Source organism: Pelecanus crispus, chromosome 1, assembly GCF_030463565.1.
Source record: "Pelecanus crispus isolate bPelCri1 chromosome 1, bPelCri1.pri, whole genome shotgun sequence".
Lineage (NCBI taxonomy): Eukaryota > Metazoa > Chordata > Aves > Pelecaniformes > Pelecanidae > Pelecanus > Pelecanus crispus.
Genome location: NC_134643.1, coordinates 226,719,325 through 226,747,291, shown reverse-complemented (window position 1 = coordinate 226,747,291; position 27,967 = coordinate 226,719,325). Strand labels below are relative to the sequence as shown.

Sequence of the window (27,967 nt, the reverse complement as noted above, 5' to 3'; positions counted from 1 at the left end):
CGCTTATCCCCCCCCCCCAGGTGCTCCCCCAGACCCCGCCGGTGCTTCCCCTCCCCCCCCCGGTGCCCCCCGCCCCTCCGCTCCCCCCGCCCCATTCCCCCCCCGCTGCCCCCACCCCCTCCCGTTTATCCCCGCCCCCCCGCCCCCCTCGGTCCCCCCCCCCATTCCCCGCCCCACTCCCCCCCCCCCGCTGCCCCCACCCCCTCCCGTTTATCCCCGCCCCCCTCGGTCCCCCCCCGCCATTCCCCGCCCCACTCCCCCCCCCCGCTGCCCCCACCCCCTCCCGTTTATCCCCGCCCCTTCCCCTTATCCCCGCCCCCCCCGCCCCGTTCCCCGCCCCCCCCGGTGCCCCCCCCCCCCCCCCCCGAAGCCCGGCGCGGCCCCGCGGCGCGGCCCCGGCTGGGAGCATGGCGGGCGCGGGGGGGGTCCCGGGGGGGGTCCCGGGGGGGGTCCCGGTGCCGCCGCCCTGGTACCACCGGGACCTGAGCCGGGCGGCGGCCGAGGAGCAGCTGGCGCGCGCCGGGCGGGACGGGAGCTTCCTGGTGCGGGACAGCGAGAGCGTGGCGGGGGCCTACGCGCTGTGCGTGCTGTGAGTGGGGGGCTGGGGGGGCTGGGGGGGGGCTGGAGTGCCGGGGGGGGGGGCACCCGAGAGCGTGGCGGGGGCCTACGCGCTGTGCGTGCTGTGAGTGGGGGGCTGGGGGGGGCCGGGGGGGGCTGGGGGGGGGCTGGAGTGCCGGGTGGGGGGGGTCTGGGGGGGGCACCCGAGAGCGTGGCGGGGGCCTACGCGCTGTGCGTGCTGTGAGTGGGGGGCTGGGGGGGCCGGGGGGGGCTGGGGGGGGGCTGGAGTGCCGGGTGGGGGGGTCTGGGGGGGGCACCCGAGAGCGTGGCGGGGGCCTACGCGCTGTGCGTGCTGTGAGTGGGGGGCTGGGGGGGCTGGGGGGGGGCTGGGGGGGGCTGGAGTGCCGGGGGGGGGGGTCTGGGGGGGGCACCCGAGAGCGTGGCGGGGGCCTACGCGCTGTGCGTGCTGTGAGTGGGGGGCTGGGGGGGCTGGGGGGGGGCTGGGGGGGGCTGGAGTGCCGGGTGGGGGGGTCTGGGGGGGGCACCCGAGAGCGTGGCGGGGGCCTACGCGCTGTGCGTGCTGTGAGTGGGGGGCTGGGGGGGCTGGGGGGGGGCTGGGGGGGGCTGGAGTGCCGGGTGGGGGGGTCTGGGGGGGGGCACCCGAGAGCGTGGCGGGGGCCTACGCGCTGTGCGTGCTGTGAGTGGGGGGCTGGGGGGGCTGGGGGGGGGCTGGGGGGGGCTGGAGTGCCGGGTGGGGGGGTCTGGGGGGGGCACCCGAGAGCGTGGCGGGGGCCTACGCGCTGTGCGTGCTGTGAGTGGGGGGCTGGGGGGGGGCTGGGGGGGGCTGGAGTGCCGGGTGGGGGGGTCTGGGGGGGGCACCCGAGAGCGTGGCGGGGGCCTACGCGCTGTGCGTGCTGTGAGTGGGGGGCTGGGGGGGCTGGGGGGGGGGCTGGGGGGGGCTGGAGTGCCGGGTGGGGGGGTCTGGGGGGGGCACCCGAGAGCGTGGCGGGGGCCTACGCGCTGTGCGTGCTGTGAGTGGGGGGCTGGGGGGGCTGGGGGGGGGCTGGAGTGCCGGGGGGGGGGCACCCGAGAGCGTGGCGGGGGCCTACGCGCTGTGCGTGCTGTGAGTGGGGGGCTGGGGGGGCCGGGGGGGGCTGGGGGGGGCTGGAGTGCCGGGGGGGGGGGGTCTGGGGGGGGCACCCGAGAGCGTGGCGGGGGACCTACGCGCTGTGCGTGCTGTGAGTGGGGGGCTGGGGGGGGCACCGGTGGGGTTCGGGGGGGGCACCGGGGGAGCACTGGAGCCGGTCCGAGTGGGGCTGGGGGGCACCGGGGGGGTCCGGGGGGCACCGGGGGGGTCCGGGGGGGCACCGGGGGGGTCCAAGTGGGGTCCAGGGAGCACCGGGGGGGTCCGAGTGGGGTCCGGGGGACACCGGGGGAGCACTGGAGCCGGTCCGAGTGGGGCCGGGGGGGCACCGGTGGGGTCTGAGTGGGGTCCGGGGGGGCACCGGGGGGGTCTGAGTGGGGTCCGGGGGGGCACCGGGGGAGCACTGGAGCCGGTCCGAGTGGGGCTGGGGGGCACCGGGGGGGTCCGGGGGGGCACCGGGGGGGTCCAAGTGGTGTCCAGGGAGCACCGGGGGGGTCCGAGTGGGGTCCGGGGGACACCGGGGGGGTCTGAGTGGGGGGGTCCCGGGGGGGCACCGGGGGAGCACTGGAGCCGGTCCGAGTGGGGGCCGGGGGGGCACCGGGGGGGTCCGGGGGGCTCCGTGGCAGCACCCGAGAGTGTGGCGGGGGCGTACGCGCTCTGCGTGCTGTAAGTGGGGGGCGCCGGGGGGGGTGAGTGCCGGGGGGAGCACCGGGGGGGTCCGAGTGGGGTTTGGGGGGGTCCGGGGGGCACCGGGGGGAGCACTGGAGCCAGTCCGAGTGGAGCTGGGGGGCACCGGGGGGGTCCGGGGGGGCACCGGGGGGGTCCAAGTGGTGTCCGGGGAGCACCAGGGGGGTCCAGGGGGGCACCGGGGGAGCACTGGAGCCGGTCCGAGTGGGTTCGGGGGTCCGGGGGGGGCACTGGGGGGGTGAGTAGTGGGGCTGGGGGACACCGGGGGGGCCGGAGGGGCACCCGAGAGCATGGCGGGGGCCTATGCGCTCTGCCTGCTGTGAGTGGGGCTGGGGGTCCGGGGGGGTCCGGCGGGGGCACCGGGGGGGTCTGGGGGAACACTGGGGGAGCACCGGGGGGGCACCAGAGGCGTCCGGGGGGAACCGGGGGCATCCACGGGAGCAGCGGGGGGGGGCACCGGGGGGGTCCGGGGAGCACTGGGGAGGATCGGGGGGGGCACCGGGGGGGTCCGGGGGAGCTCTGGGGGAGCACCGGGGCCGGTCCGAGTGGGGTCCGGGGGATCCGGGGGGGCACGGGCACCGGTGGGGTCCAGGGGAGCACCGGGGAGCTCTGGGGGGGCACTGGGGGAGCACTGGGGCCGGTCCAAATGGGGTCTGGGGAGCACCGGGGGGGGGCCTGGGGGGTCCGGGGAGCACCGGGGGGGGGCCCGGGGGGTCCGGGGAGCACCGGGGGGGGGCCCGGGGGGTCTGGGGAGCAGTGGGGGAGCGCTGGGGGGAGCATCAGGGCCGATCCGAGGGGCATCTGGGGAGCACCGGGGGGGCCCAGGGGAGTCCGGGGGGCACCGGGGGGAGCACCGGGGGGGTCCGGGGGAGCACCGAGGCCAGTCTGGGGGGGGGGGGGGGGAGGGGGACACCAAGGCTGGTCTAGGGGGAGCATGGGGGGGGGTCCAGGGGGGAAAGCACCGGGGGAGGCACTGGGGGGACCGGGGGGGTCCAAGCAGAGCCTGGGGGGGATCAGAAGCGGCACCGGGGGAGCACTGCTGGGGTACCGGGGGTCCCCGGGGGAGCACGGGGGGGGGGCAGGAGGGGGAGCACCCACCCCCGGGGGACCCACGGGACATGGGGGTCACCGGCACTGGGTGAGGGGGTCTGGGAATTGGGGGGGAAACGGGCACGGGGGGCTGGGGGCAGTGGGGGTCCCCGGGGACAGGCACGGTGGCTGCGGCACCCACCCTTGTGCCGGGGGGGGTCTCCAGCCCCCGGGGGGGGGTCCGCAGCCCAGGGAGGCTGCAGGGGGGGGACGGCTCCGTGCCCGGGGGGCTCGCCGGCTCCTGCGGCGACGCCGACAGCCCTGGGGGTCACCAGGGTGCTGCCACCCCCCCCGCCACCGCCGGCCCTGGGGCTGAGCGCGCGGCAGCACCGGTGCCGTCGCCGTGCAGCGCAACCCGGTCACCCCGCTCCCCCGGGGCCCTCGCCGGCACCTCGGCGTGTCGGCGGTGCGGCTCAGCACCGTGCCGGGGTGCTCCCGGGGCGCGCCGGCGGCTCTGCTCGGGGCCGGCTGCCTGCACCGGGACCTTGATGTGGTTGCGGGGCAGGCGGTGCGGCGCGGCGGCGAGGGCACCCCGAAAGGAGGTTTTTCCGCTCCCCGAAAGCCCGTGGGCGCCGGCAGCCGCTGGCTCCTTTACGGCAAATGAGGGAGAACCAGGAGCTGGCTTGCCTTGGCCCGGGGCTGTGCCGTGTGCCGTGCCGGTGCAGGGCGTGCGGCCTCCGCGGTGGCACCGGCCTTCTTCCCCGCGGCCGGTGCCTCGTGCAAATTTGGTTTCCCCGCCACGTGGGCACGGCGTGGCTGCGGCCGCCGGCTCCCCGCCGCGAAGCCGGAGGGGAGCGCGCCTCGCCCCTGCGAATACCGGCACCGAGCGGCGCGCGGGGGCAGCCGGGTGGGTGGCGGGGGGCTGCAGCCGGGGTGCTGGCCCGGTGCTGGCGGTGGGAACGTGGCGTGGCCGGCGCGGAGGCTGTGGCTTCTCCGTGGGGCTCGCCGGCTCCGGCCTCCGCCGCCAGCTCGGTGCCGCCGTTTTGGCTGCGGGTGCCGCGTGGCCGCGCCGAGGGTCGGGACCGCGGGGTAAAGCCGGGCTTCGGGACGCGGCGGTGGGTGGCTGCGCCGGCCCTTGCCGCGGCGAGCACCGGCGGGGGTCCCTGCCCGGGCGATGGCGGCGGTGGGCAGGAGCGTGCCGCGATCCCGCCGAGCAGCCCCCTTGCCGGCACGGGGGCAGCCGGGGCTGCTGGGCCCGTCGGCAGCGGCCGCCGCCGGGGCCTAAAAATAGTTGCGGGGGCAGAAGGAGGAAAGGGAACTGCGCCGGGATCCCGGCAGCGCCGTCTTCCTTTAACCCTCCCGCCGACGCACCGCGGCCTTCGCCGGGCCGGCCACGGCGCACCGGGGCTTCGCGCGGCGGTGGCGACCCCGGCGAGCGCTGGCATCGCCGGTTGGCGGCTGGCGGGCGACGCCGGTGGGGACGGTCCCCGTTCGGCATCTCGCGGCGGGGTGAGGGGCCGGAGCCCCCATCCCGGCTCTCTTCTGGTCACGGTGACGGCAGTGCCGGCGGTGGGTGCAGGGGTGGTCCCGGCCGTGCCGCGGCGGGGTGCCAGATGGCGCAGCAAAGCCGGCGGGGAGCCCCGGCGCTCGGCGGCGGCCGTGCTCCCACATAATGGCTCTTTGTGCCGGCGGCCGCGGCGCTCCCCGGCCCCCTGCCATTGCTCACCAAAATAGCAGCAGCCGGCGGCGGCGCGGGGCTGGGCGGCCGGCGGGGGACGGCGCCCGGGGGGGGGCCCCCGCAGCCCCCACCCCCCAAGTTGGGGTCCCCATAGAGCCCCCCCCATTCCCCTCCCCAGCCTGGGGTCCTGCTATGGGCCCCCCTGCGCCCCCCGTCCCCCCGCATGGGGGTTCGGCTCTGGGGGCTGCGCTTCTGCTTTAGGGGGTCCCACAGAGATCCCCTGCGCCCCCCACGCCCCCCCCCCCCAATACCAGTTTGGGGTTGCCCATGTTGCCCCCCCCCAAGGATTCCTTTGAGTTGGGGACCCCCCGGATCCCTCAGCGGGGGTTTCCCGCAGGGACCCCCTTACCCCCCCGCCGGGGGGTCCATGTAGCCCCCCGAGAGGCTCCACTCAACCCCCCCCCCCCCCAATTGGGGGTTCCCCATGAGCCCGGCTGGTGCTGCAGCCCCGGGGTGCGGCGCCGGCCGCGGCGGGGGAGGCGGAAACGGGGGGGGTCCCTGCCTGAGCCCCCTGGGAGGACGCTCGCGCCGAGCCCCCGCTCGCTGTGGGGCCGGGGTGGGGGGGCAGGGGCCGGGGACACGGTGCTGTGGGGAGTGGGGTGACACCAGGGGACCCGGTGCCATGGCAAATGGGGTGACACTGGGGGTCCTGGTGCCATGGGGAGTGGGGTGACACCGGGGGACCCAGCACCGTGGGGAGTGGGGTGACACCAGGGACCCAGTGCCGTGGCAAATGGGGTGACACCGGGGGACCTGGTGTCACGGGGAGCGAGGTGACACCGGGGACCTGGCACCGTGGGGAGTGGGGTGACACTGGGGGACCCGGCATCATGGCAAGTGGGGTGGCACCGGGGGACCGGGTGCCACGGGGAGTGGGGTGACACCAGGGGCCACAGCACCGTAGCAAGTGGGGTGGCACTGGGGGACCCGGTGCCGTGGCAAGTGGGGTGACACTGGGGGACCTGGCCTCATGGCAAGTGGGGTGACACTGGGGGACCCAGTGCCATGGGGAGTGGGATGGCACCAGGGGGCCCAGCACCGTAGCAAGTGGGGTGACACTGGGGGTCCCAGCACTGTGGGGAGTGGGGTGGCACCAGGGACCCGGCATCATGGCAAATGGGGTGACACCAGGGACCCAGCGCCATGGGGAGTGGGGTGACACCGGGGGAGCTGTCACCGTGGGGAGTGGGGTGGCACCGGGGACCCGGCCTCGTGGCAAGTGGGGTGGCACCGGGGGACCCAGCACTGCGGGGAGTAGGGTGACACCGGGGACCCGGTGCCGTGGCAAATGGGTGACACCAGGGGACCTGGCCCCGTGGGAAGCGGGTTGACACTGGGGGACCCAGCGCCATGGGGAGCGGGGTGACACCAGGGGACCCAGCACTGTGGGGAGCAAAGTGACACCAGAGGACCCAGTGCCACGGGGAGTGGGGTGACACCAGGGGACCCAGTGCCATGGGGAGCGGGGTGACACTGGGGTACCCGGTGCTGTGCCAATTGGGGGTGACACCAGGGGACCCGGCACCATGGGGAGCGGGGGTGACACCCGGGGACCCAGTATCATGGTGAGTGGGGGTGACACTGGGGGACCGGGTGCCACGGGGAGTGGGGTGGCACCAGGGACCCGGCGCCGTGGCAAATGGGGTGACACCAGGGGACTCGGCACCATAGCAAGTGGGGTGACACCAGGGACCCGGCGCCGTGGCAAAGGGGGTGACACCAGGGGACTTGGCACCATAGCAAGTGGGGTGACACCAGGACCTGGCGCCGTGGCAAATGGGGTGACACCAGGGGACTCGGCACCATAGCAAGTGGGGGTGACACCAGGGACCCAGCGCCGTGGGGAGCGGGGTGACACCGGGGGAGCTGTCACCGTGAGGAGCGGGGTGGCACCGGGGACCCGGCATCATGGCAAGTGGGGTGGCACTGGGGGACCCGGCACCATAGCAAGCGGGGGTGACACCAGGGACCCGGCATCATGGCAAATGGGGGTGACACCAGGGACCCGGCACCATAGCAAGCGGGGTGACACCGGGGACCCAGCGCCATGGGGAGCGGGGGTGACACCAGGGACCCGGCGCCGCAGGGCACGGCCCCCCGTCCGGGGGCACGGCTCGGTGTCAGGGGGACGCTGCCTGGCGCCGGTCCCCCAGCCCCGCGGCGGGGCGTCACCGGGGCAGGGGGCCACCGCAGCTGAGCTGCGTCCCGCGGACAGGTGGCCCTGGCGCGGTGACAGCCGCCTCCGCGTTCCCGGTGACCTCCGCTGAGCGCCGTGGCCGGGGGCCAGCCCGAGAGCCACCGTCCCTGCCGCCAGCACCGGGGCGGGGGGAGAGACGCGGCCGTGCCGGGGGTCCCCGGCTCCCCGCGTCCCTTTGCCGGGGAGGGGGACGCCCGTGGGGTCCCGCGCCCGCTGGCGTCGGCACCCCGTCTCTCAGCGCCGCCCGTCACCCCCTGCCCCGGGATCGCGTCCCCGGTTCCTGTGAGCTTCCATTGAAAAATAAATTGTTTCCTGGCCTCCTGGCTGCCAGCGGCTGCCTGCTCCTGCCTGCTCCGGCACACGGCCGGGCAGCGAGGCCCGTGGCACGGCGTGGGGCACAGGGGTGTCGATTGGGGGGTCCCGCTCGGAGCAAGCCGGGGAGGGGGTCACTCCGGGACCCCCAGCACCCATCCGGGACCCCCAGCACCCATCCCGCAGGTATTTTCCTGCAGGAGCCGAGCTGAGACCTGGCAGCTCATCGCATGCCACGGGCGACGGCGATACCAGAGCTCCTCGCTGCAGCCGCTCGTGCCCGGCCGGTGACACGGGGGTCCTGCGGGATGGGTGCCTGGCATCCCCCCGGGGCTGGGGGGGCCGTGCAGGTTGGGTGGGGGGGCTGCTGTGTGTCCCCCCCACCCCAGCACCCTCCCACTGACGCCGTCCCGGCTTGCCCGCAGGTTCCAGAAGCACGTCCACACCTACCGCATCCTGCCCGACGAGGAAGACTTCTTGGCCGTCCAGGTGGGCCGTGCCCCCCGGCGTTTCGGCAGCATGGGGGGCAATGGGGGGGGGGGGTCTCGGTGCAGGCGGTCGCGGTGCCGGGACCCGCAGCCGGCTCCGAAGGGGCGGTGGGGGCGGCGTGGGGTGGGCACAGCCCCCCCGTTTTGCAGCCCCCCCGTTTTGCAGCCCCCGCTTAGGGCTGGGAGCGGGGCTGGACCTCGGCGGCGTGCCACGAGCGTGCCCGGCTCTCCGGCATGGCCGGGTGGGTTGGCAGCGCCCGTCTTGGCTGCCCGGCGCCGCTGGGTATTTTTAGAGCAACAGAACCCGCTTTGTGCCGGGCGGGCGGGCAGGAAAAAGCCGCTCCCGGCAGGGAGGAGGCTGAGGGATGGCTGCTGCCTGCGCCCTGCCTGCATCCCTGCCTGCATCCCTGCCTGCGCCCTGCCTGCACGCTGCCTGTGCTGTGCCTGTGCCCTGCCTGCATCCCTGCCTGCATCCCTGCCTGCGCCCCTGCCTGCATCCCTGCCTGCACGCTGCCTGTGCTGTGCCTGTGCCCTGCCTGCATCCCTGCCTGCATCCCTGCCTGCGCCCCTGCCTGCATCCCTGCCTGCGCCCTGCCTGCACGCTGCCTGTGCTGTGCCTGTGCCCTGCCTGCGCCCCTGCCTGCATCCCTGCCTGCGCCCCTGCCTGCATCCCTGCCTGCGCCCTGCCTGCACGCTGCCTGTGCTGTGCCTGTGCCCTGCCTGCATCCCTGCCTGCGCGCTGCCTGTGCTGTGCCTGCGCCCGCGCCCCTGCCTGCATCCCTGCCTGCGCGCTGCCTGTGCTGTGCCTGCGCCCCTGCCTGCGCCCCTGCCTGCATCCCTGCCTGCACCCGCCTGCGCCCCTGCCTGCGCCCGCCTGCACCCTGCCTGCGCCCCTGCCTGCATCCCTGCTTGCATCCTGCCTGCGCCCCTGCCTGCATCCCTGCCTGCGCCCCTGCCTGCATCCCTGCCTGCATCCCTGCCTGCGCTCCTGCCTGCGCCCCTGCCTGCGCCCCTGCCTGCGCCCCTGCCTGCGCCCCTGCCTGCGCCCCTGCCTGCGTCCCTGCCTGCTCTGCCGGCAGGCAGCCGCCGCGCCGGGCCCCCTGCACCGGGCCTGCTGCCTGCAGGGCTCGGCTTTGGGGCTCTGGGGTCGGCTCCCCATTCTGCGTGGGGGTCCCTGCACGGGGGAGGTCCCTGCATGGTGGGGGTCCTTGCATGGGGATATCCCTGCTTGGGGGTCCCTACACGGTGGGGGTCCCTGCATGGGGGTCCCTGCATGGGGATACCCCTGCGTGGTGGGGGTCCCTGCATGGGGATATCCCTGCGTGGGGGTCCCTGCATAGGGGTCCCTGCATGGGGGGGGTCCCTGCACGGGGATATCCCCGCATGGGGTCCCCGCATGGTAGGGATATCCCTGCACGGTGGGGGTCCCTGCACGGGGGTCCCTGCACAGGTATCCCTGCACGGTGGGGGTCCCTGCACGGGGGTCCCTGCACAGGTATCCCTGCACGGTGGGGGTCCCTGCGTGGGGGGTCCCTGCACGGCGGGTTGCGGGTGCCACCGCCCGCGGGTGCTGACGGTCGCCGCGTCCCCGCAGACGTCGCAGGGGGTGCAGGTGAGACGCTTCAAGACGCTGAGCGAGCTGATCGCCCTGTACCTGCAGCCCAACCAGGGGCTGGTCTGCACCCTTCTCTTCCCCGTCGAGAGGGAGAAGGAGAAGGAGAACGCGGAGGACAGGGACTATTCCGGTACGGCTGGGCGATCCGGGTGGCCGGTGGGGGTCCCGGGACCCCTGAACCCCACAGGGGCTGTGACCGATCCCCCTCTCCTCGCCCCGTTGCAGATGGAGAGGATGAAAAGCCGCCGTTACCGCCGCGCTCCGGCTCCACCAGCTTCTCCAGCACCTCGGCGGGGCTCAGCCCCACCGGCCTGGGGCCGGCCGTGCCGGAGGGGACGGCAGAGAGGTGAGGGTCTGCGCCCGTGCCCGTCCCTGCCCGTCCCTGCCGGCTCCTCACTCTCCGGGCTCGCTCCCCGCAGCACCAACGGCCTGAGCAGCATCTCCCACGAGTACCTGAAGGGCAGCTACACGCTGGACCTGGAGGCGGTGAAAGGGGGGGCCAGCAGCCTCCCCCACCTCAACAAGACCCTCGTCACCTCCTGCAAACGGCTGCACAGGTGGGCGCCGGGCAGGGGGAAGGACGGGACGGACAGCCGGATGGCCGTGCCGCCTGCTGAGCCCGCTCCTCTCGCCCTCCCCAGCGAGGTGGACAAGGTGCTGGCGGGGCTGGAGATCCTCTCCAAGGTGTTTGACCAACAGAGCTCCCCCACGGTCTCCAAGATCCTGCAGCAGGTGAGGGGGACGCGGCCGAGCCGTCGCTCGCCGGCCCCACGGCCGTGGCCATGGACCCCCCCCGGCACCGTCCATGGGGATGCGCGGGTGGTGGGAAAGCTGGAGGACAGTTTAGATTGGGTATTAGGAGAAATTTCTTCATGGAAAGAGTGGTCAAGCGTTGGACCAGGCTGCCCAGAGAGGTGGTGGAGTCCCCATCCCTGGAGGGGTTCAAAAAACGGGCAGAGGTGGCACTTGGGGACATGGTTTAGTGGGCATGGGGGTGTTGGGTTGATGCCTGGATTGATGATCTTGGAGATCCTTTTCAACCTTAGTGATTCCTGGTTTTTACTGTCATTAAAAAATAATGCAGCCCCCAAGGCAGGCAACATGAAATTATGACTCTGCCCTGAACTGGTTCAGTGGAGGACTGGGTAGTGTTGGGTTACTGGTTGGACTGGGTGATCTTAAGAGTCTTTTCCAACCTCAACGATTCCATGATTCTATGATTTGGGCCATGGTTTAGTGGGCACGGTGGTGTTGGGTTGATGGTTGGACTGATGGTCTTTGAGGTCCTTTCCAACCTTAGCGATCCCAAGTTTTTACTTTCATTCAAAAATAATCCATCCCCCAAGGCAGGAAACATGGAATTATGACTCTGCCCTGAACTGGTTGAGTGGTGGCCTTGGCAGTGTTGGGTTACTGGTTGGACTGGGTGATCTTAAAGGTCCCTTCCAACCTCAACGATTCCATGATTCCATGAATTGCCCAGCCGTCCTGCCCCGTCCCATGGTGCCAGGGGGGTCCTGTGCCTGTGTGGGGCTGGGGGAGGGACCCGGGGGTCCCGTCCCGGTGCCGTGACATGCCGGGGGTTTCAGACGGCGGGGCAGAGCGGGGAGCAGGAGCTGGAGAGCCTGGTGCTGAAGCTCTCCGTGCTGAAGGATTTCCTCTCCAGCATCGAGAAGAAGGTGAGGCCGGGGGTGCCGGGCTGGGGGTCCCGTGGTGGGGGTCTGCACCGGGGTCTGTACGGCCGGGGTGTGATCCACGTGGTGCCGGGGCCTGGGCGGCTCAGAGGGGACCCCGGGGGCGGTGGGGCTGGGGGGTGATGGGGCTGGGGTGCTGATGGTGGGGCTGGGGAGGCTGATGATGGGGTTTGGGGGGCTGATGGGGCTGGGGGGGGCTGACGGTGGGGCTGGGGGGGCTGATGGGGCTGGGGGCTGATGATGGGGCTGGGGGGGCTGAGGTGGGGCTGGGGGGCTGATGATGAGGGTCTAGGGGGGCTGATGGGGCTGGGGGGCTGACAGTGCGGCTGGGGGGGCTGATGGGGCTGGGGTGCTGATGGTGGGGCTTGGGGGGCTGATGATGGGGATCTGGGGGGACTGGGGGGCTGATGGGGCTGGGGGGCTGATGGGGCTGATGGTGGGGCTGGGGGGGCTGACGGTGGGGCTGGGGGCCTGATGGGGCTTGGGGGGCTGATGATGGGGTTTGGGGGGCTGATGGGGTTTGGGGGGCTGATGATGGGGTTTGGGGGGCTGATGGTGGGGTTTGGGGGGCTGACAGGGCTTGGGGGGGCTGATGCTGGGGTTTGGGGGGCTGATGGTGGGGTTTGGGGGGCTGACAGGGCTTGGGGGGGCTGATGATGGGGTTTGGGGGGCTGATGCTGGGGTTTGGGGGGCTGACGGGGCTTGGGGGGCTGATGCTGGCGTTTGGGGGGCTGACGGGGCGGGGGTCCCCGGCGCTCGGCTGATGCCGCCGTGGCTCTGCCAGGCGCTGAAGGCGCTGCAGGAGATGAGCTCGGCCGCCCCCGCCGCGCTCCCCCAGCCCCTCTCCCGCAAAGCCAAGAGCATCCCGGTGCAGACCTTCGAGGTGAGTCCGGCACCGGCACCGGCACCAGCACCGGCGCCGCCGCACAAGGCTCCCCCGGGCCAGGGCTTCGGCGTCGGCCGAACGCGGCACCGAGGGTGCAAACCTCCCTGGTGGGAGCTGGGTGCCGGGGACGCGTCGGCGTCGGCATCTGTCCCGCCGCCCACCGCGACCCACGGCACCCGGTGCCCCACGGCAGGTGAAGCTGGACGTCACCCTGGGCGACCTGACCAAAATCGGCAAATCGCAGAAGTACACGCTGAGCGTGGACGTGGAGGGGGGGAAGCTGGTGGTGCTGAAGAAGCAGAAGGACTCGCAGGAGGACTGGAACACCTTCACCCACGACAAAAGTGAGCGGCGGGGACCCCGCGCCCCCGGGTGCCATCCGGGGCTGACTTTGCGCTGGAGCGGAGGTCGAGCATCCCTCTGGGGCTCGGAGCTGGGGTGGGAGCGGGTGGTTGTCCCCATCCTGGGTGTCCCCCAGCCCCCGGGTGTCCCCCAGCCCCCCGGCTTGGCGGGGGGGCGGGGACGGACACACGGACGGTGCCCAGCCGGATCCCAGCGTCTCCGCCTTTTTCCCCGCTCCCAGTCCGGCAGCTGATCAAGTCGCAGCGGGTGCAGAACAAACTGGGCATCGTTTTCGAGAAGGAAAAAGATAAAACGCAGCGGAAAGACTTCGTTTTCGTCAGCGCCCGGGTGGGTTGCGCTCTGCCGCGGTTGCTGGGGGGGGGGGGTCCCCACCTTGTAGGGATGGGTGGGGGGGGGGGGTTGCAGGATTTAACCCCTGGTCCCCCCCCGGGGGCTTGGGGATGGGCGCTGGGTGCCCGGTGGTGGGGGGATGTCCCCGGCGTCGTGGTCCCCCGTGCCGGGGAGGTGCTGAATTTGGCTGAGCTGAGTCACGGGGGGGGTTTGGGGGGGCCGTGGGGACCCCCTCTGCCTCACTCACCGCTGCGTCCGTCCCCCCCCCCCAGAAGCGAGAAGCGTTCTGCCAGCTCCTGCAGCTGATGAAGAACAAGCATTCCCACCAGGACGAGCCCGACATGATCTCCATCTTCATCGGCACCTGGAACATGGGTGAGCGGGGCCGGGCTGGGGGGTCCCCGCTGCAGGGGTTGAGCCCCTGGGGGGGTCCCGTGTCCCCCCCCCGCTTGCCCTGACCCTGCCGCTCCCCCCCCCGGCCCCGCCGCAGGCAGCGTGCCCCCGCCCAAGAGCATCACGTCGTGGTTCACCTCCAAGGGTTTGGGGAAGACGCTGGACGAGGTGACGGTCGCCATCCCCCACGATATCTACGTCTTCGGCACCCAGGAGAATTCCCTGGGGGACAAGGAGTGGGTGGATTTCCTCCGCGCCGTGCTGAAGGACTTCACGGAGGTCGAGTACCGCCCGGTACGAACCCCCGGGGGCGGCGGGGTGCGGTCGCCGATGGGTGCTGCTGCTGGGCGTTTTGGGGTGGTCTCGTGGTGCTGGGGCAGCTGCGGGTGCTGGCGGCGGCGGGGTCCGTCCCCCTCCCCTCGCCAAGGAACAGCCCTTGGTGGGAGAAGCTGGGGCGAAGGAGGGGGCTTCTGCGAGGAGCTCTCTGAAAGGGGCTTGCAGTGAGCGGGGGTCCGTCTTTTCTCCTAAGGAACAAGCGATGGGATGAGAGGAAATGGGCTCAAGCTGCGTCAGGGGAGGTTTAGGTTGGATATCGGGAGAAATTTCTTCAGGGAAAGGGTGGTCAAGCGTTGGACCAGGCTGCCCGGAGAGGTGGGGGAGTCCCCATCCCTGGAGGGGTTCAAAAAACGGGCAGAGGTGGCACTTTGGGACATGGTTTAGTCTGGTCTACCCTTAACTGGTTTAGTGTGGACTTGGTAGTGTAGGTTAATGGTTGGACTGGATGATCTTAAAGGTCTTTTCCAACCTAAACAATTCTATGATTCTAAGGGTTCAAAAAACAGGCAGATGTGGCATTTTTGGACATGGTTTAGTGGGCATGGGGGTGTTGGGTTGATGGTTGGACTGATGATCTTGGAGATCGTTTCCAACCTTAGTGATTCCCAGTTTTTACTGTCATTAAAAAATAATGCAGCCCCCAAGGCAGGAAACATGGAATTATGACTCTGCCCTGAGTTGGTTCAGTGGTGGCCTTGGTAGTGTTGGGTTACTGGTTAGACTGGGTGATCTTAAAGGTCTTTTCCAACCTCAGCAATTCCATGATTCCATGATTCTATAAATTTCTTCACGGAAAGGGTAGTCAAGCATTGGAACAGGCTGCCCAGAGAGGTGGGGGAGTCCCCATCCCTGGAGGGGTTCAAAAAACGGGCAGAGGTGGCACTTTGGGACATGGTTTAGTGGGCATGGGGGTGTTGGGTTGATGGTTGGACTGATGATCTTAGAGATCCTTTCCAACCTTAGTGATTCCTGGTTTTACCTTCATTCAAAAATAACCCATCCCCCAAGGCAGGAAACATGGAATTATTCCTCTGCCCTGAACTGGTTCAGTGGTGGCCTTGGTAGTGTTGGGTTACTGGTTGGACTGGGTGATCTTAAAGCTCTTTTCCCACCTCAACAATTCCATGATTCCATGATTTGATGATTTTACGATTCTATGAGCAGCACCCATGGGTGCACCCGTGGGGCACCCTGCGCCCGCGGGCCAGGGTCCCGCTCCCCGGTGGGTCCCGGCGGAGGCGGGGGTCTCACGGTGGGCGCTGGCCCGCAGGTGGCCATGCAGTCGCTGTGGAACATCAAGGTGGTGGTGCTGGTGAAGCCGGAGCACGAGAACCGCATCAGCCACGTCAGCACCTCCAGTGTCAAGACGGGGATCGCCAACACCCTGGGTAGGGGCCGGGGGGTGGGGGGCGCGCGCGTGTTGCACGGGGAGGGGTCCTGGTACGTGTGCGTTGCACGAGGAGGGGTCCAGGCACATGTGCGTTGCACGGGGAGGGGTCCTGGTACGTGTGTGTTGCACGAGGGGGGGGGTCCCAGAGCACATGCGTTGCATGAGGAGGGGTCCTGGCACACGTGTGTTGCACGAGGAGGGGTCCAGGCACGTGTGCGTTGCACGGGGAGGGGTCGTGGTACACGTGCGTTGCACAAGGAGGGGTTCCGGAGCCATGCGTTGCATGAGAAGGGGTCTGGGCATGCGTGTGCTGCACGAGGAGGGATCCAGGCACGTGTGTGTTGCACGGGGAGGGATCCCAGAGCACGTGCGTTGCATGAGGAGGGGTCCGGGCACGCGTGCGTTGCACGGGGAGGTGTCCCGGAGCACATGCGTTGCGTGAGGAGGGGTCTGGGTGTGTATGTGTTGCACAGAGAGGGGTCCTGGCATGCATGTGCTGCACGAGGAGGCATCCTGACGTTGCATGCATTGCACGGGGAGGGGTCCAGGCATATGTGCATTGCACGGGGAGGGGTCCCGGAGCCCATGTGCTGCACAAGGAGGGGTCTGGGTGTGCGTGTGCTGCATGGGGAGGGGTCCTGGCACGCGTGTGCTGCACAAAGAGGGGTCCTGGCATGCATGTGCTGCACGAGGAGGCATCCTGACGTTGCATGTGTTGCACAGGGAGGGGTCCAGACACGTGTGTTGCACAAGGAGGGGTCCCGGAGCCCATGTGTTGCATGAGCGGGAGTCTGGGTGTGCGTGTGCTGCACAAGGAGGGGTCCTGGCATGCGTGTTGCACGGGGGGAGGTCCTGGTGTTTGTGTATTGCACAAGGAGGGGTCCCGGAACACGTGCATTGCACAGGGAGGGGTCTGGGTGTGTGTGCTTTGCACGGGGAGGGGTCCTGGTGTTGCGTGCATTGCACAAGGAGGGGTCCAGGCACGTGTGCGTTGCACAGGGATGGGTCCCAGAGCCCATGTGTTGCGTGAACGGGAGTCTGGGCGTGCGTGTGCTGCACAAGGAGGGGTCCTGGCATGCGTGTGTTGCACGGGGGGAGGTCCTGGTGTTGCACGCGTTGCACAGGGAGGGGCACCAGAGCGCGTGCGTTGCATGATGAGGAGTCTGGGGGGGTGTGTGTTGCACGAGGAGGGGCCTGGGTGCGCGTGCATTACACAGGGAGGCGTCTGGGTGCGTGTGCATTGCACGAGGAGGGCTCTGGGTGTGTGTGCACTGCACAGGGAGGGGTCCTGGAGCACGTGTGTTGCATGAGGAGGGGTCTGGGTGTGCGTGCGTTGCACGGGGAGGGCTCTGGGTGCGCGTGTGTTGCTCAGGGAGGGCTCTGGGCACACGTGTGTTGTACAAGGAGGGCTCTGGGAGCATGTGTGTTGCACAGGGAGGGGTCTGGGTGCATGTGTTGCATGAGGAGGGCTCTGGGTGTGCATGCATTGCACAGGGAGGGGTCTGGGAGCACATGTTGCACAGGGAGGGGTATGGGCATGTGTGCATTGCACAAGGAGGGCTCTGGGTGCATGTGCGTTGCACGAGGAGGGCTGTGGGTGCCCGTGCGTTGCACAAAGAGGGCTGTGGGCACACGTGCATTGCATAGGGAGGGGCCTGGGAGTGCGTGCATTGCACATGGAGCGGTCTGGGCGCATGTGCGTTGCACAGGGAGGGCTGTGGGCGCGTGTGCGTTGCACGAGGAGGGGTCTGGGCGTGTGTGCGTTGCACGAGGAGGGGTCTGGGCACATGTGCGTTGCACAGGGAGGGCTCTGGGCGCGTGTGCGTTGCACGAGGAGGGGTCTGGGCGCGTGTGCGTTGCACGAGGAGGGGTCTGGGCGTGTGTGCGTTGCACGAGGAGGGCTCTGGGCATGTGTGCGTTGCACGAGGAGGACTCTGGGTGCCCTTGCGTTGCACTGGGAGGGCTCTGGGCGCGTGTGCGTTGCACGAGGAGGGCCCTGGGCGCGTGGTGGGCGCCTGGGCGCAGCGCGGTCTGGGTGGGGACGGGTGCTCTGTCGCCGGGGCCTGGGGGGCCGCTGGGTCCCCGTCCCCCCGGGGCGGGTGGGCTGTGGGTGCCGGGGCCTGATCCCGCCCCCCGCGTCCCTGCAGGGAACAAGGGAGCCGTGGGCGTCTCCTTCATGTTCAACGGCACCTCCTTCGGCTTCGTCAACTGCCACCTCACCTCCGGCAACGAGAAGACGGCACGGTGAGCACCCAGGCGCCGGGACGGGCCCATCCTACCCCGGGGCTGCGACCCCCGTAACGGGAGCCAGCACCGTGCCCAGGTGGCCAAGAAGGCCAGCAGCATCCTGGCTTGTGTCAGGAACAGTGTGGCCAGCAGGAGCAGGGCAGGGATCGTCCCCCTGTACTCGGCACCAGGGAGGCTGCACCTGGAATGCTGTGTCCAGTTTTGGGCCCCTCAGCACAGGAAGGACATTGGGGTGCTGGAGCGTGTCCAGAGAAGGGCAACGGAGCTGGGGAAGGTTCTGGAGCACAGGGCTGGTGGGGAGCGGCTGAGGGAGCTGGGGGTGTTCAGCCTGGAGAAGAGGAGGCTGAGGGGAGACCTGATCGCTCTGCAGCTCCTGGCAGGAGGGGGCAGGGAGGGGGTGTTGGGCTCTTCTCCCAAGGAACAAGCGATAGGATGGGAGGAAATGGGCTCAAGCTGTGCCAGGGGAGGTTTAGATTGGATATTGGGAGAAATTTCTTCATGGAAAGAGTGGTCAAGCGTTGGACCAGGCTGCCCAGAGAGGTGGTGGAATCCCCATCCCTGGAGGGGTTCAAAAAACGGGCAGAGGTGGCACTTTGGGACATGGTTTAGTGGGCATGGGGGTGTTGGGTTGATGGTTGGACTGATGATCTTAGAGATCCTTTCCAACCTTAATGATTCCCAGTTTTTAATGTCATTAACAAATAATCCAGCCCCCAAGGCAGGCAACATGGAATTATGACTCTGCCCTGAACTGGTTGAGTGGTGGCCTTGGCAGTGTTGGGTTACTGGTTAGACTGGGTGATCTTAAAGCTCTTTTCCCACCTCAACGATTCCATGATTCTATTCCCGTCCCCGTGTCCCCCCCGGGCAGGAGGAACCAGAACTACCTGGACATCCTGCGCCTGCTCTCGCTGGGGGACAAGCAGCTGAGCTCCTTCGACATCTCCCTCCGCTTCACCCATCTTTTCTGGTTCGGGGACCTCAATTATCGCCTGGACATGGACATCCAGGTGGGAGGGAGCAGGGGGGACTGGGGGGGGGGGGGGGGGGGGGGGGGGCTGTCGGTGTCCTCATCCCCCCCCCCCAAGCCATGCCAGCCCCTCCGTCCCGCAGGAGATCCTCAACTACATCGGCCGCAAAGAGCTGGAGCCGCTGCTCAAGGTGGATCAGCTCAACCTGGAGAAGGAGAAGCACAAGGTTTTTCTGCGCTTCGGTGAGGGCTTGGGGGGCTCCGGGGGGGCGCAGGGGGGGGTTCGGGGGGATTTGGGGGGGCAGCCCCGGCCGCCGGGACTGTCCTGACCCCGCCGGTGCCGGTGCAGGCGAGGAGGAGATCACCTTCCCCCCCACCTACCGCTACGAGCGGGGCTCCCGGGACACCTACGTCTGGCACAAGCAGAAGCCCACGGGGGTAGGTGCTGGGGTGGGGGGGTCAGGGTGGGGGGGACGCACATGGACCCCGGCCTGACCCCCCCGCCCCGGCTCCCCAAACCTTCCATCCCGGGCAGGTGCGCACCAACGTGCCGTCCTGGTGCGACCGCATCCTCTGGAAGTCCTACCCCGAGACCCACATCAACTGCAACGCCTACGGTGAGCGGCCGCTGCGGCCCCCCCGGCACAACGTGTCCCCCCCCCATCACACCGTGTGTGTCCCCCCATCACACCGTGTGTGTCCCCCCCATCACACCGCGTCCCCCCCCATCACACCGTGCGTCCCCCATCACACCGTGCGTCCCCCATCACACCGTGCGTCCCCCATCACACCGTGTGTCCCCCCCATCACACCGTGTGTCCCCCCATCACACCGTGTGTGCCCCCCATCACACCGTGTCCCCCCCCATCACACCGTGCGTCCCCCCCATCACACCGTGCGTCCCCCCCATCACACCGTGCGTCCCCCCCATCACACCGTGTCCCCCCCCATCACACCGTGTCCCCCCCCATCACACCGTGTCCCCCCCCCATCACACCGTGCGTCCCCCCCCATCACACCGTGTCCCCCCCATCACACCGTGTCCCCCCCCCATCACACCGTGTCCCCCCCCATCACACCGTGTGTCCCCCCCATCACACCGTGTGTCCCCCCCATCACACCGTGTCCCCCCATCACACCGTGTGTCCCCCCATCACACCGTGTGTCCCCCCCATCACACCGTGTGTCCCCCCATCACACCGTGTGTCCCCCCCATCACACCGTGTGTCCCCCCATCACACCGTGTGTCCCCCCCATCACACCGTGTGTCCCCCCATCACACCGTGTGTCCCCCCATCACACCGTGTGTCCCCCCCATCACACCGTGTGTCCCCCCCATCACACCGTGTGTGCCCCCCCATCACACCGTGCGTCCCCCCCCATCACACCACGTCCCCCCCATCACACCGTGCGTCCCCCGGGACACCGTCACATCCCCCCCGGGGGACAGCCCCCCCCCCCCAGCCTGACCCCCCACCCCCGGCTGGCCGCAGGGTGCACGGACGACATCGTCACCAGCGACCACTCGCCCGTCTTCGGCTCCTTCGAGGTGGGGGTGACGTCCCAGTTCGTCTCCAAAAAAGGTGCCTGTGCCAAGGGGGGACGCCCCGCTCCCCTCCCTGCGGGTCCCACCTCTCCCCTGCGAACAAAAAAGGGGGTGCCGGGGGGGGTCCCGACACCTCGCCTCTCCCTTGGAGGGCTCTCCAAGTCCTCCGAGCAGGCGTACATCGAGTTCGAGAGCGTCGAGGCCATCGTCAAGACGGCCAGCCGCACCAAATTCTTCATCGAGTTTTATTCCACCTGCCTGGAAGGTGAGGGGTGGGCTTAGGGGGTCCCGAGGGGGGTGGGGGGGGGGTGTCTCGGCGCGGTGCCGGGGCCGGGGGGGTGCTGAGGGTGCCCGTGCCGCGCGTCCCCCTTTTCGCCGCAGAGTTCAAGAAGAGCTTTGAGAACGACAGCCAGAGCAGCGACAACATCAACTTCCTCAAGGTGCAGTGGTCGTCCCGGCAGCTGCCCACGGTGAGCGGGGACCCCGGGGCGGTGGTGGTGATGGAGAGGGGCGGGGGGGGGGGGGGCTGCTGGTGGGGAGACACCCCCCCCCCCCCCCAAAATGCCGTCATCCCGTCCCATCGCCCGCAGCTGAAGCCCATCCTCTCCGAGATCGAGTACCTGCAGGACCAGCACCTCCTGCTCACCGTCAAATCCCTCGACGGCTACGAGTCCTACGGTGAGCGCCCGCGCCGGCTCGCCGGCACCGCGCCGGCTCCCCGGGGGGGGTCCCTTGGAGCTGCGGGACCCCCAATTTCCCCCCCCCCGCCCCCCCCCCCCCCGCAGGGGAGTGCGTCATCGCCCTGAAGTCCATGATCGGCAGCACGGCGCAGCAATTCCTCACCTACCTCTCGCACCGCGGCGAGGAGACGGGCAACATCCGCGGCTCCATGAAGGTCCGGGTGCCCGCCGAGCGCTTGGGCACCCGCGAGAGGCTCTACGGTGAGGACCCCCACCCACCCCCCGGGGGGGACACGGCGGGGACGGGACCCCCGCCGCTGAGCCCCTGTCCCCCGGCAGAGTGGATCAGCGTCGATAAGGACGAGGCGGCGGCCGGCAAAGGGAAGGCGCCGCTGGGTGCCAGATCCAACCAGGACTACGCCAAGTACGGGGGGGCCGGGGAGTGCCGGTGGCCGCTGGCTGGGGGTCCCGGGGCTGGGGGGGGGGGGGGGGGGGGTTGGTTGGTGGTCCCGGGGGGGTGTCGGGAGGGCTCAAGCGTCCCCCCGGGCTGCGGGAGCGGGGGGGCGTATGCGATATGGCTGGGGACGGGCCCGGCGCCGGCTCTGCCGCGTGGGTCAGGGATGGGGGGCTCGGGGCTTCCGAGAGCGGCGCTGGCACCGTCCTGGGGGCTGAGTCCTGTCCTGGGGGGGGCTGAGCCGCGTCCTGGGGGGGCTGAGCCGCGTCCTGGGGGGGGCTGAGCCGCGTCCTGGGGGGGCCGAGCCGTGTCCCGGGGGGCTGAGCGCGTCCTGGGGGGGCTGAGCCGCATCCTGGGGGGCTGAGCCGCGTCCTGGGGGGGCTGAGCCGCATCCTGGGGGGGCCGAGCCGTGTCCCGGGGGGCTGAGCCGCGTCCTGGGGGGGCTGAGCCGCGTCCTGGGGGGGCTGAGCCGCATCCTGGGGGGGCTGAGCTGCATCCTGGGGGGCTGAGCCGCATCCTGGGGGGCTGAGCCGCGTCCTGGGGGGGCTGAGCTCTGTCCTGGGGGGGCTGAGCTGCATCCTGGGGGGGCTGAGCCCTGTCCTGGGCACGTCCTGGGGGGGCTGAGCTGCATCCTGGGGGGGCTGAGCTCTGTCCTGGGGGGCTGAGCCCTGTCCTGGGGGGGCTGAGCCACGTCCTGGGGGGGCTGAGCCACATCCTGGGGGTGGGCTGAGCTGCATCCTGGGGGGGCTGAGCTCTGTCCTGGGGGGCTGAGCCCTGTCCTGGGGGGGGCTGAGCTGCATCCTGGGGGGGCTGAGCTGTATCCTGGGGGGGCTGAGCTCTGTCCTGGGGGGTCTGAGCCGCGTCCTGGGGGGGCTGAGCCGCATCCTGGGGGGGCCGAGCCACGGGGGCTGAGCTGCATCCTGGGGGGGCTGAGCCGCGTCCTGGGGGTCTGAGCTGCATCCTGGGGGTCTGAGCCGCGTCCTGGGGGGGCTGAGCCCTGTTCTGGGGGGGCCGAGCTGTGTCCCGGGGGGCCGAGCCGTGTCGTGGGGAGCTGAGCTGTGTCCTGGGGGGCCGAGCCACGTCCCAGGGGGCTGAGCCCTGTTCTGGGGGGCTGAGCCACATCCTGGGGGGCCAAGCAGCATCCTGGGGGGCCGAGCCCTGTCCCGGGGGGCTGAGCCCCGTCCCGGGGGGCCGAGCCCCGCGGGGCACCCGACACCTCTCGTCGCCCAGGTCGGCGGGGCGGAAGCCCACCGCTGCCGAGCTGCCCGCTGCCGCCCCGGCGAAACTCCCGGAGGAGCCCGAGAAGGCCAGCGCCGCGCCGGCCCCCCGGCCCCCCGCCCCGCACCGCGGCACTTCCAGGGACGAGGCCGCCCCGAGCCGGTGAGGGGGGCACGGGGAGGGTTGGGGGGGGACGGGACACACCGAGGGGCTCCCCGCGCCCCGGGGGTGCCGCGCTCACCCCCGTGCCCGCAGCTCCAAGGCGGAGGCGACGCCGGAGCCGCCGAAGAACAGCTTCAACAACCCGGCTTACTACGTGCTGGAGGGGGTCCCGCACCAGCTCCTGGCGCCGGGGGACCCCGGCAAACCCCCCGCTCCCAAGGCCAAGGCCCAGTTGGCCATGCCGGAACGCCGCCGGCACCCTTCGGCCGGGCAGCCGTCGGCGTGCCGCGGCGAGGAGAGCTCCTCGGACGAAGACGCCGGCACCCTCAACCTACCGCCGCCGGATTTCCCCCCGCCGCCGCTGCCGCGGGAGCTGGAGTTGGCCCCGAACCCCCTTTACGGCAGCGCCAAGGAGTCGCCGGCGCCCGTCGGGCGCGAGGAACCCAAACCGTGGCCGGGCGCCGGTTGCGCCGGCGCCTTCGGCGAGTCCCCCCCGCCCAAACCGCACCCCCGGCCGCCGCCGTCCGTGGGGGTTGGGTTTGGGTTGGAGGGGTCCGGCGGGACCCCCGGTGCCGGGGGGCTGCTGGACGACCGCTCCTGCTCGGTGCTGCAGATGGCCAAAACGCTGAGCGAGGTGGACTACGGCGGCGGGAAGGGGAGGGCGGCCCCCCCGCCGCTGCCGCTGGCGAAGGGGGGTGCGCGTGGAGCTGCCCCCCCGCTGCCTGCACCCCGATTACGGCCGCCCCCTCGCCTTCCCCCCCCACCCCATCCGGGAGAGCATCCAGGAGGACCTGGCTGAGGAGGTGGGTGCTGGGGGGGGGGGGGGGTGTGGCGATGGTTTTGGGGGGCTGCCGGGGTGTGGGGCTGTGCTGCTGTGGGGCACAAAACGCAGCGGGGAAGGGGGGGGGGGGTGTTGGGCACCCATCCTGCCTCAGCCCCACATTTGGGGGGCCAGGGGCTGCCTGCACCCCCTGCCCCGGGGAGCAGCTGGGATGGGGCAGGGGGTCTGGGCACGGCCACCGGCACCGGCAAGAGGCCCTCCGCGGTGCAGGGGGGTCCCATCCTGGGGGGGGGGGGGGGGGGGGGGGGGGTCCCAGTCCTGGGGGTCCTGTCCTGGGGGCGTCCCAATCCTGGGGGTCCCAAACCTGGAGGTCCTGTTCTGGGGGGGTCCCATCCTGGGGGGGTCCCATTCTGAGCATGTCCCGTCCTGGGGGTCCCATCCTGAGGGTGTCCCGTCCTGGGGGGTCCCATCCTGGGGGGGTCCTGTCCTGGGGACCCGTCCTGGGGGGGGGGTTGCATCCTGGGGGGTCCCATCCTGGGGATCCCGTGCTGCGGGTCCCATCCCAGGGTCCCATCCTGGGGGTCCCATTCTAAGTGGGTCACGTCCTGGGGTCCTATCCTGGGGGGGTCCTGTTCTGGGGGTCTGATCCTAGGGGGGGATCCCATTCTGGGGGGGATCCCATTCTGGGCGTCCCATCCTGGGGTCCCGTCCCGGGGGTCCCATTCTGAGTGGGACCTGTCCTGAGGGGGTCCCATCCTGGGGGGGCGGGGTCCCATTCTGGGGGTCCTGTCCTGGGGGGGGTCCCGTCCTGGGGGTCCTATCCTGGGGGGCTCCAGCCCTGGGGTTCCCATCTTGGTGGTCCCATCCTGGGGGGGTCTTGTGCTGGGGGTCCCACCGCGGGGGTCCCATCCTGGGGGTGTCCCGCCCTGGGGGTCCCATCCCGGGGGTCCCGCCGCGGGGGTCCCGCCGTGGGGGCCCCGCGGGCTGAGGGTGCTGCGCAGGTGCTGTGCCCGGCGGGCCGTGGCGGGGGCGCGGTGCCCGGCGTGGGCGCGTGGCTGCGGGCGCTGGGGCTGGAGCGGTACGAGGAGGGGCTGCTGCGCAACGGCTGGGACGACCTCGAGTTCCTCAGGTGAGCGGCCCCCGGGGGGGCCGGGGACCCCCACACCCCCCAAAACCCCCCCTTTGCCGGCCCCTGGGGGTCCCATACCCCTCACACCCCCCCTTTGCCAGCCCCCGGGGGTCCCACACCCCCCCCCATCCCCTGCTTTGCCGGCCCCCAGGGGTCCCACCCCCCTTCACACCACCCTACAACACCCCCACCCCCCCTTTGCCGGCCCCCGAGGGTCCCACACCCCCCCTTTGCCGGCCCCCGGGGGGTCCCCATCCTCCCCAGGGGGTCCTGGTGATGCCTGGGTAGGGGCACCCTGCCATGGGGGTCCCCGCTGTGTTGGGGGGTCCCCACTGTGTTGGGGGGCCCCCACTGTGTTGGGGGGTCCCCCTGCCCCTGGGGGTCCCTGCTGTGTTGGGGGATCCCCGCTGCCCCTGTTGGGGGTCCCCCCTGAATTGGGGGGTCCCCCCTGCACTGGGGGGTCCCTGCTACATTGGGGGGTCCCCACTGCCCCTGGGAGGGTCCCTGCTGTGCTGGGGGGGGTCCTTGCTGCATTGGGGGGTCCCCACTGCCCCTGGGAGGTCCCCGCTGCATTGGGGGGGTCCCCCTGCCCCTGGGGTGGTCCCTGCTGCATTGGGGGGTCCCCACTGCATTGGGGGGTCCCCGCTGCCCCTTGGGGTCCCCACTATATTGGGGGGTCCCCACTGCCCCTTGGGGGTCCCCGCTGCATTGGGGGGGTCCCCCTGCCCCTGGGGTGGTCCCTGCTGCATTGGGGGGTCCCCACTGCATTGGGGGGTCCCCACTGCCCCTTGGGGGTCCCCACTGCATTGGGGGGGTCCCCGCTGCTCCCTGCGGCCGCGTAGCCCCACAGCAGGGGTGGGGGGGAGGGGGGTGGGCACCCAGCAACCTGAGGGGGGCTTTCTGCGCCCGCTGAGGGGGTCCCCATCTGGGCTGGGGTCCCCCCCGGGGGCAGCGAGCCCCACGCCCCGCCCCCCCCCCCCCCCAGCGACATCACGGAGGAGGACCTGGAGGAGGCCGGCGTGCTGGACCCCGGCCACAAGCGCGTCCTCCTGGAGAGCCTCCAGCTCCGCAAGTAGCCGCGGCCCTGCAGCCGTGCATCCCGGATCCCGCAGCTGAGCATCCCAGATCCTGCGGGTCGAGCATCCCGGATCCTGCGGCCGAGCATCCCGCAGCCGCGCATCCTGCAAACCGTGTGTCCCGGATCCTGCGGCTGCGCATCCTGCAGCCGAGCATCCCGGATCCTGCATCCCGAGCATCCTGCGGCCGCGCATCCTGCAACCGTGTGTCCTGGATCCTGCGGCTGAGCATCCCGTAACCACGTGTCCCGGATCCTGCAGCCGCACATCCTGGAGCTGAGCATCCCGGATCCCGCAGCCGAGCATGCCGGATCCCACAGCAGAGCATCCTGTGGCTGCACATCTTGCAACCGAGCATCCCGTAACCATGTGTCCTGGATCCTGCAGCCGCACATCCTGCAGCCGCACATCCTGGATCCTGCAGCCGAGCATCCCGGATCCCATGGCAAAGCATCCTGTAACCACGTGTCCTGGATCCTGTGGCTGTGCATCTTGCAACCGAGCATCCCGGATCCCATGGCCATGCATCCTGCAGCCATGTGTTGCGGATCCTGTGGCTGAGCATCCGTAACCACGCATCCCGGATCCTGCGTCCAAGCATCCCATGGTCGCGCATCCCACAACCAAGTGTCCTGGATCCTGCAGCCACGCATCCTGCAACCGCGCATCCTGGAACCTGCGGCCGAGCATCCCATGGCTGCGCATCCTGCACACGGTTGTGTGTCCCAGATCCTGCGGCTGAGCATCCCATAACCAAGTATCCTGGATCCCACGGCTGCATAGCCTGCAGCCGAGCATCCTGGATCCTGCGGCTGAGCATCCCAGATCCTGCGGCCAAGCATCCCGTGGCCGTGCATCCCGCAACCAAGTGTCCTGGATCCCATGGCTGCGCATCATGCAACCGCCCATCCCAGATCCTGCGGCCACGCATCCCGCGGCCGCACGTCCTGCAACTGCGCATCCTGGATGCTGTGGCTGCACATCCTGCAACCGTGCATCCTGGATCCTGCAGCCGAGCATCCCATAACTACGTGTCCTGGATCCCGCGGCTGCGCATCCTGCAACCGTGCATCACGGATCCTGCAGCCGAGCATCCCACAGCCGCGCATCCTGCAACCGTGTGTCCCAGATCCCACAGCCGAGCATCCCATAACCGTGTGTCCTGGATCCTGCAACCACGTGTCCTGGATCCTGTGGCTGCACATCCTGCAACCGCGCATCCTGGATCCTGCAGCCACACATACTGGATCCTGCAGCTGTGCATCCCAGATCCTGCAGCTGCGCATCCCGGATCCTGCAGACGAGCATCCCATAACCGCATGTCCTGGATCCTGCAACCACGTGTCCTGGATCCCGTGGCTGCACATCCTGCAGCCGTGCGTCCCGGATCCTGCAGCCGTGCGTCCCGGATCCTGCAGCCGTGCGTCCTGGATCCTGCAGCTGCGCATCCCGGATCCTGCAGCCGAGCATCCCATAACCGCGCATCCTGGATCCTGCGGCTGCGCATCCTGCAACCGCGCATCCGTGCGTCCCGCGGCCGCGCATCCGTGCGTCCCGCCATCACCAGCAGCCGCCGTCCCCAGCAGCCGGCGGGGAGCACCGGGACCCCCCGCGGCCGCCCCCCGCCCCCGGTGCCCGGTAATGGCGGGGGGTGGGGGGAGGATTTGGGGGGGATGGGGGGGGGGGGCGGGGGGTCCTGGTCAGACAATTTCAGGGGGTCCCCGCGCTGGGGCCTCCCCTCGTTTAAGTTATTTCTTATTTATTGAGAGCAGGGGCGAGCGGTCGCCCCGGGGCGGGGGGGGGCTGCGGCTGGGGGGGGGGGGGTTTGGGGTGAACCCCGGGGACCTCTGGGTCCCAGCGCGCCCGGGGGGCAGGAGGAGGAGGAGGAGGAGGAGGAGGAGGAGGAGGCTCTGAGGAACCCCCTGTCCCAACCCCAGTGCCTTTGTGGTGCCCGGCTGGGGCCGAGCTGGGATTTGGGGTGGGGGGGCTCTGCCAGCCCCCACCCATGAGGCCAGGCACAGCTCGGGGTGCCCGTCCCCACCTGGGGGGTCCCAACCCCACCCCGGGGGTCCCATCCCTACTCAGAGGGTCCCATCCCCACCCCGGGGGTCCCATCCCCACCCTGAGGGTCCCATCCCCACCCAAGGGGTCCTGTCCCCACCCCGGGGGTCCCATCCCCACCCAAGGAGTTCCGTCCCCACCCTGGGGGTCCCGTCCCCACCCAAAGGGTCCCAACCTCACCCAGGGTGTTCTAACCCCACTCCGGGGGTCCCCATCCCCACTCAGGGGGTTCTGTCCCCACACTGAGGGTCCCAACCCCGCCCTGGGGGTCCCGTCCCCCCCCAAGGGGTCCCAACCTCACCCTGGGGGTCCCGTCCCCGCCCAGGGTGTCCCCACTCCAGGGGTCCTGTCCCCACTCCAGGGGTCCTGTCCCCACCCCGGGGGTCCCAACCCCACCCCGGGGGTCCCGTCCCCACCCCAGGGGTCCCATCCCCACCCAGGGTGTCCCAACCCCACTCAGGGGGTTCCGTCCCCACCCAGGGT

The 27,967-nt window shown here is 70.9% G+C and overlaps 1 protein-coding gene across 1 annotated transcript; it reads left to right on the top strand.

Moving 5' to 3' along the window:
* The first annotated feature begins 407 nt into the window (after positions 1-407).
* INPPL1 (inositol polyphosphate phosphatase like 1) lies at positions 408-25,423 on the top strand. Its single transcript, XM_075707806.1, is given in 29 exon segments — positions 408-589; positions 8,091-8,154; positions 9,748-9,898; positions 9,994-10,114; positions 10,188-10,325; positions 10,410-10,500; positions 11,358-11,447; positions 12,247-12,345; positions 12,542-12,692; positions 12,932-13,038; positions 13,314-13,416; positions 13,532-13,728; positions 15,041-15,158; positions 17,308-17,404; positions 18,279-18,417; positions 18,521-18,620; positions 18,727-18,815; positions 18,913-18,994; positions 19,871-19,960; positions 20,075-20,188; positions 20,305-20,393; positions 20,514-20,601; positions 20,709-20,864; positions 20,943-21,027; positions 22,288-22,437; positions 22,531-23,134; positions 23,136-23,240; positions 24,220-24,347; positions 25,333-25,423. Coding segments are annotated over 29 exon segments (3,819 nt in total).
* Positions 25,424-27,967: the final 2,544 nt, after the last annotated feature.